The 13442-nt window shown below is 39.2% G+C and overlaps 1 protein-coding gene across 2 annotated transcripts in view; it reads left to right on the plus strand.

Annotated features, from left to right (window-relative positions):
* The window catches only part of GNL3L (G protein nucleolar 3 like), a 509739-nt gene that overhangs the window by 100978 nt on the left and 395319 nt on the right, over positions 1–13442 (plus strand). For both annotated transcript variants that reach the window (XM_044080108.1, XM_044080107.1), the window contains exon 6: positions 4319–4454. In XM_044080108.1, the coding sequence (XP_043936043.1) occupies positions 4319–4454 (136 nt within the window). The remainder of the gene's footprint in view (positions 1–4318; positions 4455–13442) is intronic.

A 13442-nucleotide genomic window follows, 5' to 3' on the forward strand; every position in this document is an offset into this window, starting at 1 on the left:
GAGTTTTCTAGCTAATATTAACAAATTGGAATTTAACAAGGACTTGAATTTCCTGACAGTCGATGTCAAGGACTTGTATTCATCAACCCCCCACAAAGAAGGTGTAGAATGGGTCAGTTATATGTTATGTAAGAAACGGGCACCAGTAGAAGAAATTGCACTCATTGAGGAAATTCTAGACATCATTTTATCATACAATTTCATTATGTTTAAAGACAAATTCTACCTCCAGAAAATAGGGGTAACAATGGGCTCACCTTGTGGGGCCAGTCTAGCAAACCTCATGATGGCCTACTGGGAAGAAGAGTATGTTAAGAAACCAGGGCAGACTCCCCACCAGATCCACTTCTACCCTCGCTTCTTGGATGACATTTCTATGTTAATAGAGGGAGATGAAACCCAAGCTGACGAATTAGTAACATACTTCAACAACACTACACAATTTCTATCCTTTACCTTTGGTTTTGGGAAAGAGAACATAGCATACCTGGATGTCAGTTTAAGTAAAGACTACATAAATAGTTGCTACTCAGCAATTATTTACAGAAAAGAAACGTATTTGAATACATTCTTACATTTCGGTAGTTGCCACTCCCTTCACCAAAAAAGATTTGTGGTGAAGGGGTAACTAGTAAGGGCAGCATGGATGGTAACAAAAGATAATGATTTTATCACAGAATGTAAAAAAACTCAAGGGAATGTTTTCCAGAAGGGGTTACCCCAACTGTCTATTAAATCCATTATTGGAAGAAGTTCAGACAAAGAGATCAAGAGGTTTTTACAAACCAATGTTATATAGAAAAAATATATTGGAAAACAGGGTAACAGAACTGAACACTGATTTAAGTATGAGCAATTTTGGACAGGGCAGTCTGATCACACATTTTAGTTCTGATGCCTATGAGATCATGAAGATTATCAACAAGAATTAGGATGTGATAAGGAATGCCCAACTACGAGGTCAAGAATAGAAGCCCCACCTAGACTAGTTTTTAAACGAGGTCCTAATCTGAAAAACATCCTGGAATCTAAAAATGGAATACACAATTTTGTGGCCAGAAATGGCATGTCCAGATGTAACATGTGCCATTATTGCTCATACATGACCACTGGGTCATCTTTCACCATCAGGGACAGGGAATATAAGATAAAACACAAACTAAACAGAAAGTCCAAAGCTGTAGTCTATGTAGCGTAATGCCAACAATGTTTAGCATTCTACACAGGAAAGACTGACAGGAAGTTTAGAGAAAGAGTATACGAACACCTGTATCACATAAAGAAGGGGAGTCAAAAGAATGCACTGAGTAGACACAAACAAGAACATATGGACCACACTTAAGTTTAAGGTAATAGATATTGTGAGCCCCGATGGGAGAGGGGGCCCAGAATCCTTATAATTGGAAAAGTTAAAACTAATGTGGCAACTCAGGACTAGAGCTTGTGCCTACCCTGGGTTAAACGAGGTTTACTCTATTTCTTGTATACTAAAATTAAAAAACCTCCAGAGATAATCAACGTGAACAAATACAAGAGTAAGCTTCACTTGTGCATGTGAGCTGACATATGAAAGGGTACTATGCAGGCATTAACAGTGAAACTATACAGGAAGGGGTACGAACCTGACACATAGCATCTTCGGCTACCACAATGTTAGCAATGGGGTGAAATGTTCATACATACTGTAACACACTTATGCATTGATGTACACAGATGTAACTGGAAAGGCAAGGTTTTCAAAAGGATTTAATCCATTGTAATGCATTCTAAGCATATCCAGATGGTATTGTATAGATATGAATGCATTCTTGTATTTTTACACCTTTATAGTTGTATATTTTTACATTTTTATATTTTTGTGTCCGCATTTACATGAATTACTATTTAACATCATTACTATATACATTTTTTGCAAAAACAACAGGACTAGATGATTTGGGTTTAAAAAGAATCAACCCGTTAAGTAGATTTCCAACTACAGGTTACTGAGTTAGGAGTAGCCCTCACTCATTGGCTGACTAGTGACACCACTGAATTGTGGAGTGTCTTTAAATGTTTTAATGTCAATGAATGATTTTACCTGAAGAAATCTCACTACTTGGTGGGACGAAAAGCGCTTTGCGTTCACCACTGTTTTCTAGTACTTTTTATTATATTAAATGACGTACTGGTATTATATCATTGGAGTGGACTTCACATTCTTCTGCAGGTGTGCTGGATCTGTTTACTCATGAAGGGTGGCAAGAACTTGTGTGTCTCCTTAAAAGTGTATATGGCTAGGCATCTTAACAGTTCCCATGACCGCTTGCCTACTATTGTTCTAATGTTGTCAGATAGTGCATCTCTCCGCAGAAATAGGAGCCCTACCACAAAGGTGTCCATGGCATGAATTGGATATCATCTGTCTTAAGTGCACATTTTCTTTTGTATATTTTCTTTTGTATCTCACTGGTTAGAGACTAAATTTAGTGTCCAAGCTTAAACTGGCTTCTGTACATGTTACTCTTCAAAATGACAAGTGGATGGAAGAGAAATGTTCTTAATTTTTCTGCTTTGTATTGATTTTGACTTTCCAGAGATAAGCAGATCGTAACATGTAAATTAATAGTTTGTAAATTATTATTAAAACAGCAGTAAATGGAGTAAAAATTGAAGTAGAAAAAAAAAATAAAACCATAATTCTTCTAACTGCTATACTTATGACAGTCTTCGTTTAGTTGTGTCACCAGAAAGTGCCATTGTGCCTGTGTTTTTCCCTTCTTTTGCTGTAAATTACATTTATGTTTTTCACACAAGTATTTTATAATTTTATCAGTATTATTTACCTTGAGAAAATCATTGTGTATGACCACATTAGACATGCACATCAAGGTAATGTTTTTTTTTTAATCTGGCTTGCTGGTATAGGATTTCTGTTTATGCTTTTTGAGACCTAGATTTCACTGGCGATTTGGCTACCAGAGAGGTGACTGTGAGTAATAAACAGCTGAAGGGTCTGATTTGTGTTCTCAGTAATGAGTATGATCTTTAAGTACTGCAATGGAGACCCCTTCGGTCGAGACTGGGGGAAATTGGTAATCAACTTTCGTACATGTAATAAGGCCATGCACACACAGAGAATACTCAAAAAAACAGGCTTTCTTCTTCTACTCTTTCTCTTGCACATCCTGTGGTCTGTAAAATGATAAAACATGCTACATAATGTTACCTCGCTCAATCCCTCCCAGTCTTTGTCTTTTGCTCTATCCAAACTGCTGTGCTTGAAGTTGAATCTATGGAAAAGAGGTAGACTCCCAATTAGGTATCATATTTATTGATTTATATGTTTATTTTACAGGGTTAGTTCCACTAGGCTTGTTACCTGTTTTCAGGGGACACCCAGGGTGATATTCAAACCAGCTGTAAGAAGATTAGTCAGGACTCTAGGGAAATGTACTTACTCTTTTATTAAGTGCCTTGGGATCTTTTACAGCCACCTGAGCTATTACCACCTGAGGCAAATGTGAACTCTGCTTAACATCTCACATGAAGGGTGGCACATCTGAGAGTATAGTACCCACCCCCACTGTTATGCTATACTGCAATGTTAGTACTGAAAATTACATAAAGGATGGCACATCTGAGAGTATAGCACCCCCCCCCCCCCACTCTCTCATTGTGCTGCACTACAGTGTTAGCATTAAAGAAGAGAATGGCAGAATGGTTAAGGTGTTTGCCTTGCAGACACAAGGTGCAGGGGTTGATTCTCACATGGGGTAATTGGCTAGGCTTAAAATGGCCCACAAGGGCAATTAACCTAGTACTAATCTATGAACCTATTAACCGTGCACCTGGTATGAGAATGGAGTTACATTTTTTTTTAACTTCCAGCATCAAAGGCAAGTGTGCTACCTTTTGACCACTGACTGATTTGAGAATTTTACTGTGCTTTTACAGACAACATGGCTGGCAAACTCAAGCATTAGCCTGTAGGTAAGTATATACTCTGGTAGGTAAGTATATACTGTGGTTTATCATAGTATTAGAATCATGAAAACAATCCTTCTGAAGTCTTCTTTCAGTTGTTTATAACAACTAGTTTACAGCAATTTCAGTTATAAGTGTATGAATCGGCAAACCAGTGGATTTCAGTTTCTCGCAGAATTTTACAGGGAACTGAAGGGAAAATAACAACTAGGGAAACTGTGGAATTGCTGAAGAGTGTAGTTTGCTCTGTCTTGATGATCTGCTTGTGCAGAATTGGTGATAATAATGCCATGCTTTTAGCTTTTCTTTGGAAAATGTATGGGTTCCTAACTGATGTCTGTTGGTCCCCTAGGTGGTAGAAGCAGCTGATGTTATTCTGGAAGTGTTAGATGCTAGAGATCCCTTGGGGTGTCGCTGCCCACAAGTAGAGCAAGCAGTTGTAGAAGCTGATGTGAATAAGAAACTTGTTCTCATTTTAAATAAAATTGGTAAGTTACTTTCTTTTAATTGAACTATTTCTGTCTGGTTTATTAAAGCACAGAGAGTGGTAATGGGATAGATGTTCTTAGCTGATCCCCAAGATTGTGACTTTTGTCCAAGTTAGTTACTTTATTTTTGTGTAACGGGACTAATAAACTGTGCTCTGAACAGGCAGAGGAACTTCTTGACCATCTTGGATGTAATATAGCATCCCATCTCCCATTCCTCTCATTTTTGGAGTAGTCTTCCTTGCAGTACAAATATTTAATGCTGAGAGTTGTATCAGTGTTTAGTCAAATGTCTTAATTTAAAATGTATTGCTACGGCAAGATTTAGGATGTCATATGTTGCATCAAAGACTGCAAAATATCACTAGTAGTACATTTCGTAAGTATAGACTCATGCAGGACTCATGCTTTTTCATAAGAATGTAAATTTTTCTTTTTGGTGTTCTTTTAAACTATATTGTATCTGGCACATATACATTGTTATGCAACACATAAAACATTTCAGATTCAGTAAAATAATTATTCAGAAATAAAAAAATGCATGTGAGACATAAGTAAAGACCATATGTGAAGGGGATGTATTCTAACCTGAACTTCAAAGTAAAAGCACATTTATTTTGTTGTTAAAAGTTAATCTCTGTATTTAAAACATATACAGTGGATATAACAAGTGTACACACGCCTGTTAAAATGCCAGTTTTTTTATATAAAAAATGAGACCACAATAAATCATTTAAAAACTTTTCCCACCTTTAATGTGACCTATAACCTGTACAGTTCAATTGAAAAACAAACAAATCTGTTAGGGGAAAAAATATAAAAAATGTACAATAAGCCGGTTGCATACGTGTGCACACCCTTAAAGTAATACTTTGCTGAAGCACCTTTTGATTTAATTACAGCATTCGGTCTTCTTGGGTAGAAGTCTATCATCATGGCACATTTTGACTTGGCAATATTTGCCCACTCTTCCTTGCAAAAGCACTCCAAATTTGTCAGATTGCAAAGGTATCTCTTGTGCACAGCCCTATTCAGGTCACCCCACAGATTTTCTATTGGATTTAGGTCTGGGCTCTGGCTGACCCATTCCAAAACTTTAATTTTCTTCTGGTGAAGCTATTCTTTTGTTGATTTGGATGTATGCTTAGGGTCATTGTTGTGTTGAAAGGTGAAATTCCTCTTCATCTTCAGCTTTCTAGCAGACGCCTGAAGGTTTTGGGCCAACAGTGACTGGTATTTGTAATGTTCATAATTCCCTCCACCTTGACTAAACTCCCAGTTCAAGATGAAGAAAAGCAACCTCAAAGCCTGATATTGCCACCACCATGCTTTACCATGGGGATGGTGTTCTTTTGGTGATGCAGAGTGTTGTTTTTGCACCAAACGTACCTTTTGGAATTGTGGCCAAAAAGTTGAACCTTGATCTCACCAGACCATAACACATTTTCCCATATCCTTTTGGGAGACTTGATTCATAGGTTCATAGGTAGGTACTAGGCTATCGGCCCTGGGGCTATACAAGCCCAGCCAAAAAGGTACCCTGGCTTTTGCCACCCAAGAAAATTATTTTCCTGTGCCACTGTCGAGCAGAGCCACAGAGGTGATTCCCCAGGGTGAATTTCCTATTTCCAATCCAATCATCAAGATTTTTCTTGAAGAGTGCTAATGAGGAGCTTTGTTTGATATAGATAGGTAGCTTATTCCAGAATATGGGAGGTCTCTGGGACAGGAATCTATCCCTCCGGCATGTACTGTTTATTGTGGTGACAAGGTTTAGGTCCCTAGAGCATATAGCTCGGATGGATTGGGATTTCTTTATATGGAGCATGTCCAACAGCTCTGGGTTTGACAGCTTTGTATGTTAGGCAGAGGTCACCTCTGAGTAGGCGATATGAGACAGAGTAAAGCTGGAGTTTTTTGAGACGGTCTGCGTAGGGCATCTGTTTGATGCCGGTAATCCTCTTTGTGAGGTATTTCTGCGGCCTTTCCAGTTGTTGTAGATGTCTTGTGAGGTACATATGTTTTGTTTTGCAAATTTTAACTTGGATATTTTTCTTTGTAAGAAAAGGTTTCCATCTTGCAACCCTACTCCATAGGCCAGACATATGGAGAATACGGGAGATTGTTGTCACACATAATACACAAACAGTACTTGCCAAAAATTCCTGCAGCTCCTTCAGTGTTGCTGTAGGTCTCTTGGCAGCCTCCCTGACCAGTTTTCATCTTGTCTTTTCATCAATTTTGGAGGGACATCCAGTTCTTTGCAACGTGACTGTTGTCCCATATTTTCTCCACTTTTTGGTGACTGTCTTCACTGTGTTTCATGGTATATCCAATGCTGTGGAAATTGTTTTGTACCCTTCTCCTGACTGATACCTTTCAACAATGAGATCCCTTTGATGCTTTGTAAGCTCTCTGTGAACCATGCCTTTTGCTGTAGCAGGTAACTGTGTAAATGTCAGGAAAATCCTACTAGGACAGCTGAACTTTATTTGGGGGTTAATCAGAATCTCTTTAATTGATCGCAGGTGTGTACCTAAGAAGACTGAATGCTGTAATTAAATCAAAAGGTGCTTCAACAAAGTATTAGTTTAAGGGTGTCCACGCTTATGCAACCAGCTTATTGTACGTTTTTTATTTTTTATATTTTTTTCTCCTAACAGATTTGTTTGTTTTTCAATTGAATTGTACAGGTTATAGGTCACATTAAAGGTGGGAAAAGTTTTGAAATGATTTATTGTGGTCTCATTTTTTTATGTCACAGAAACCTGGCATTTTAACAGGGGTGTGTACGCTTTTTATATCCATTGTATATTCATATTGATCTACAAGTATAGTGGACTGTCCATTTGTCATTTATTACATAAAATCTCACTTTTATCCTGTCAAGTTTACAGAAAACAAAACTAACAGCACTGGACCAGTTGTCATTTATTACATAAAATCTCACTTTTATTTTGTCAGGTTTACAGAAAATCAAATTATGAACAGCATTGTGCTTTCTCTTTATTTCACAAAGAGCATGTTTACAAAACTGCTTTTACCATTGCATTGTAGCTGTATGGCTGCATAGGTAGTCACAGTTAATTTTAATGTGCTACAAAACAGCTGTCATATGCATGGGGCAAGTAATGTATGCTGCAATGACAGTTGCAGTGCTTTCTCTAGACAGTACTAGCAGTCTGCTTTGTCATCCCAGGAGTCAGTACCTCATTACCAAGAAGTAATCCCCCACCCCACCCCCCCCCCCCCCAAAAAAAGGAAAAAAAGCATTACCATGCTTATTGGCTTGAACTGTGTAGAAATAATACAAGACCAATCAGGATGGTCAGAACACCGCAGACTGGACCACATTTTTAGTAAGATTAGCCATGGAGACATGCCAGCTCTTAAAAAGTTAGGAAGGAAACTGGATGCACTTTATCTAACGTGGCCTATTTCTAGGCTTGGCCTAAAACCTTGCTGTTATTTGTTTTCGTTGTAGTGTATTCCAGTCAGTTTTGAAGATGACCACTGGACATAAAAAATACAAGAGTTGGACTGATTTATTTCCAGGGTACATTTTAAAAAATATTGTTTATGCGGGGGTTTGGCTAAACTACTGGTTGGCAAGTGTAGTGTGGCCATAGGCATAAGTCGTTGAATTGATACAAGTAGCTGTGTGCAGCCTGGAGTAGAAGGATGGAAACAAACTCTCTCCTGTGTTATGAGGAGTGGAAGGTGCTGCTCAAGCTTGAGAAGAAGACCATCCATGTGCAGAAGAATGGCTGGGATGCCTACACATTCACACCAGAAAAGCTTGGAAACTGTGAAAAAGTATCTGCCATTTCCTGTACTGTACGTAGCACAATGCAGTGGACCACAGTGTGAGTGCGCATTTTTTTTCTATTGCTGATGACTGGAGTTTGGAGACATTGAGGGTAGAAGTGTCCAAGCTCTCTAGGAGTGGTCCATTGCAGTATATACTGAACATTCCTGATAAGCATCTGATGGATCCCTTCTCATTGACACTGAGGTAAAGCATACACCCACACCAATAAGAATAGTGCTTTAATTGGACTGAAACAGAAAATGTTCCACCATGACTTTAGCCATGCCTAGTGTCCGCAAAGCCGCTGATGTTATGTCTATGGAGAGCTACTGTAGTACATGGGCAAAATGTATCATCTCTGCCTGTTTCACACTAATCTCACTTCTACTCACCTACCTACCTGTGGTACTGTGCATACAGCAGTGTGCATGTGTGTGTGTGTGTGTGTGTGTGTGTGTGTGTGTGTGTGTGTGTGTGTGTGTGTGTGTATGTGGCATGGTAGTATAGCTCAAGAGTGCACATGCTAACAGTGTTTGGACTCTGTCTGCATTCTGGACTCTCTTCCTTGTATTTGTTGTATCCCTGTTTCCCTATGCATAACACCTGTTACCTTCTAGATGCCTTCCACTTGAGAATCAGGTGGTCCAGCATGTGGCACAGAGGCTTAAGGCAAGACGTTGTGGCTGGGCTGCTACTTGTGGTCTGAATTTGCTTCCCTTAGCCTCTGCTTGCCTGCTGCATGTGTCATGTAGTCAGCGGCCGAACTGCACAACAGAGGGTATCTATGCATATATGTGGATCTGCCGTCCAGGTTCCTGATGAGGGAGGGTGGTAGTATGCTACGAGAATGGCAGTGGAGTTTGGAAGCTATCAGCCACATAAACTTGGTATTTACTCACCATGGGGAGGCATAGTAGAACCAAGATGTTGGCAGCTCCATCCCTCACCAGAGCACTGCCTTTACTTGAAAATAAAAATAAAAATCCAGCAATGGGTTCGGATTGTCTTGTACCTATAAAGTCGATAGTAAAGAAATAGAATTTGAGGATTTAACGTCATGTGAGGGAGTTGGACAAAGATTAGTTTCTAAACTTTTTAAAGAGATGTACTGTTGAAAGAAACTTATTTCCTCAAGAAGTCGTCATTCACCACAGATTTAAACGCCCCTAGCGTACTAGAAATTTCTTTGAGTACACATAGCATGTAGTAAGTGGTAGGATTTTTTGTAAGAAGCCAATTATATAATTCCCTTGTTTTTTGGCTAGAAGAAATTAGGTGTTTTAATGTTATACATTCTTACCAGAAGAGTTATGGTGTGGTAAGATTGTCGCACAAACTCTATAAGCAGGTTGTGAGTTTATATAGAGCAGATTTTGATGAAATTAAAATAGTGACAAAAAGAGGAAATAAACTGTATGATTTAATCACTAAACAGAGTCACACTCTAACAAAAAAATATTTACAGAACTTTTTATAAGATGATATGGCATTAAGTAGGTTGTTGCAATGGTGTTCAGCCATGTCACGCAGTGAAGGAAAAAAAATAGTTGATTTAGTGATGAGTAGTCACTTTAAAAGATCATCTACCAAAGTACAAGGATTAAGGACTGATATGGGGTACTTACTGTGGACAATGTAATACTTGTTATTTTATTGTACATGAAGTTAACATTGTTAATGTCATAATGTCTGCTACTATAGAATACTAGATTTGTAACACAGAAGGAGTTGTTTATGATCATAGATGCTCCTCCAAACTAGTTTCTATTGGTTGAACCAAGAAATAATTTAAAAATTGACTGCTGGAGCATGCATGTAAGAGGAATACAGAGTTCTAAATGTGAAAGTGATATAGCTATATACTTTCAGCAAAACCGTGCTGATGCAGTGTCTCAGGCAGGGCCAAACTGTTATAAGTTGTAAGTTGTCCTGCTTTTTGCAGCAAAACAGTTTAATGAAATAAACTAGGGGTTGAATTTAAAATGAATGTGGAGACTACTAGTAATTTAATTATTTTTCATTAATTTTGCTTTCTTATTGGCTGGCTGTTTATACTGAAGTAAATGGTTTTGTATTATTTTCTCTTTATCCATAGAAGTCTGTGGCTGAAGAGATAAAATGCTTTGAATTTGGATTTTTAAGTGCAGTTTGTCTTGTTATTATATTTTCTACCTTTGTCCATTTTTCTAGTCATAACCCTACACACAATTGCCTTTGCTATTCAAATCTCAACTGATAGGAGGCAGTGTCCTGTATCCCAAGATACTCCACATGTGGAGAAGCAAAGGCACTATGGGTAAGCCTGATTCCTGATCCACCATCCAGACAGATCCTTAATCCCCTTTGGAACAGTGGTGAAAACTTCAGGAAAGCAGATCATCACTTGGGCCTGAACTTTTCTAATAAACCCCTCTGCTGTACATAAAGAGACATCATGCAGGGTTTACACTTTTGTTGTATGTCTCAAGATGTGTCTGTGAAGCTTGCTGTTGGTTACCTGCAGGGCAATGAAGTAAAAATGAGACTGGTGCTTCCCCAACCTATCAGTAAAAAGAGAGGAATATGAGGAATGGGTATTAGAATTTATTCAGGAATTAACAGGGAAAATAGAAATTTATTCAGAAGATATAGCCAGGGAGTGGGATAAAATAAAAGTGGAATTTAAAATATAGGGTAGAAATGAAAGAAAAATAAATGCGGCTAAGAAATAACAAGAATTATTTAGAGGGACAGACAAATGTTAAAGTATTGCAGAGTAAGGGGAATCTCACAGAACAAGAAGAGGCACAGGCACACACGTCTGCAGGTGCCTCCAGTTTGTGGGAACTGTGGCTGTCTTAATATTTTATTTTCAACACCACCTGTTCATATCTTGTAAATCTAATCATTCAGTCCATCCAGTCTAACTTGTAGGTCCTTGAACCACTTGTCAGATCTGACTCTGACTTAACAGCATTAGTTTTTCAACCGCGAGTCTCATTAAGCTCTTTCTTCCCATAATGCACTATGGCATAGAATTAACACAGATCTTGTTTGACACCATTTTGAATAGACTTGTATCTCCCACTCAATGATAAGCCAAGTGCTCCACCTTGTATTTTTTTCTTTGCTGTCAGAGCTTAGCATTGTAGTTTAGGTTTGATTTAAATTAGTTAGGAAATTTATATTTTTTGACATGGTACAGTGCCTTTTGGTGCTTTTGGCTACTCTTATCCCCTTTTCTTCCCGTTCTTTCTTCAGCATTTTTTCCACAGTCAGCACCTCCAAAAATATGTATTTCTTTCTTTCTTCTAAACGTTCCGATCATAATTAGAAGTTGTTTGCCATTGTAAAAGTGTTTGTTGCCTTAACAGTATTTCCTTCTTTTGGTGAGAACTGTGAATTTGCATTGCTTACAGGTTAGTGACAGTGTTACTGGATTGCTTCTACTGTTTATTGTGCACTAACAAAATATGCCCCCTAAGATGCTCTTGATTTGTGCATAGTGTGCTTGGATGTGGGTCATTTGTCAGAGGAGTGTTTTTGCTCTGCTTTTGGTCTGAAGGCATTATCAGACCGAAAAGTCCTCAGATAATTGAAAACAGTCTGTTAGCAGAAGAAAAGACATGCTGAGGAATTTGGATCTTCTTTATGTCATAAACTACTGAGGTTGGATGTGCTTTTAGCCTTGACCTATTCTCCTCTCAAGTCGATAGTGTGTAGAACATTCCTCTGAAAAGACCTCCTAGACAAGCTTATTCTGAGAGGGAACTGTACAGGATCCCATCTTAGCCTCCTTCCATATCTTCCTTAAGATCCTTCAAGTTGTATAAGAGCACTTCAGAGGCATTCCTGGATTGCTTGATGAGGATTTTTTTGAAGATGCAGATTGGGATGGGGGTCATGCTGTACCCTTCAGTTCTGAACCTAGTTAGTGCTGTACCCTTCAGTTCTGAACCTAGTTAGTGCAGGTCCTATGTCCCCGATCTATCTCCTTTCCTGGTGCACATGTCTGCAGTGGCTTCAGAGACAGTTCTCAGCCTGAAGGCTGTCCTCTCAATGTCAACCTTAACTGGGGCTTTAAATCCGACAGCTTCTGCATGATCTATGGAGTTGTCCCAAATAGCTCTTTCAATAGCTTCTGAGACTTCTGTGTTTGTGTCTTTGGTTCTGAGTCCCTCCTCGAGGCTGTCCACTCTCTCCATTTTGGGGGTACAGTCTTCTGTCCTGATTGTCTCTCCCCAGTAGGAATGGACCTGGTTACTGAGGCAGCATCCCTGGATCCTGCAGAGGTTGAAATTACTTTCCAGGTTATGGGAAGAGTATGATTGTCTCTCCCATGAGAACAGACACAGACATCATTAGGATCGTGTCCACCTCAAGAGTCCCAATCCTTCTGTTACCTCTTTCCAACCAGGCATCCTTGGGTCGGAGTCTAGCTACAGGCCTCAAAGCGCCTGCAGTATAACAGGAAGAATCTCAGGAAGGATCAGGACCATATCCCTCCTAACATGCTAGAAATGAGGATATGTAAGAGGAGACACATAGGCTCCCCATCTGGATCTGTTACATCAGATACCGACTCTGATGTCAGACAGTTCCCCCAATCCTCTCCTGAACATGTCACTTTTGGTGAATTCTTGCAACTTGTGTAGTAGAGTAGATCTTGCCCTACTGAACCCCCCCAATCTCAAGATAAGGAAGTTATTTTTGATGTCTATGGATGTTATTCCATTTCATTGTTGCAGTATCCTTTACGTTAATGATCCCCTGCCAAAGGTGGCCCAACATCCGGCCAGTATACCAAAGCCTTTAGGTTGCCTTAAGGTATTCTGTACATCACACACATGTCTTTTGCATAGCTTAGGGCATAAAGGTGATGTCTGGACGTACCAGCCTCAGAACTTCTTTGCCGTCAGTCCAAACGTTATCGCTTCATCTTCGGTCTGAACGCCCGTTCCATTGCTCAAACTTCACATGAGAAAGTTTCAGTACTTCCTGAAGTCAGTTTGGTTTCAGCATGTGCATCCACTAGAATTTGTAGTTCCTCTTCTGCCTTGTCTCGAGAAGAAACTTCACTGGTGGATCCAGCAGTTGTCTCTAAATCCAGGGCTCCCTTTTCATCTCTCCCTTCCTTCTCAGGAGCTGTTCACAGACTGTTCAGATGTGGCATGGAGCAGCGATTACCTCCCTAAACG

Source organism: Protopterus annectens, chromosome 8.part0, assembly GCF_019279795.1.
Source record: "Protopterus annectens isolate FY-2018-M chromosome 8.part0, PAN1.0, whole genome shotgun sequence".
Taxonomy (NCBI): domain Eukaryota; kingdom Metazoa; phylum Chordata; order Ceratodontiformes; family Protopteridae; genus Protopterus; species Protopterus annectens.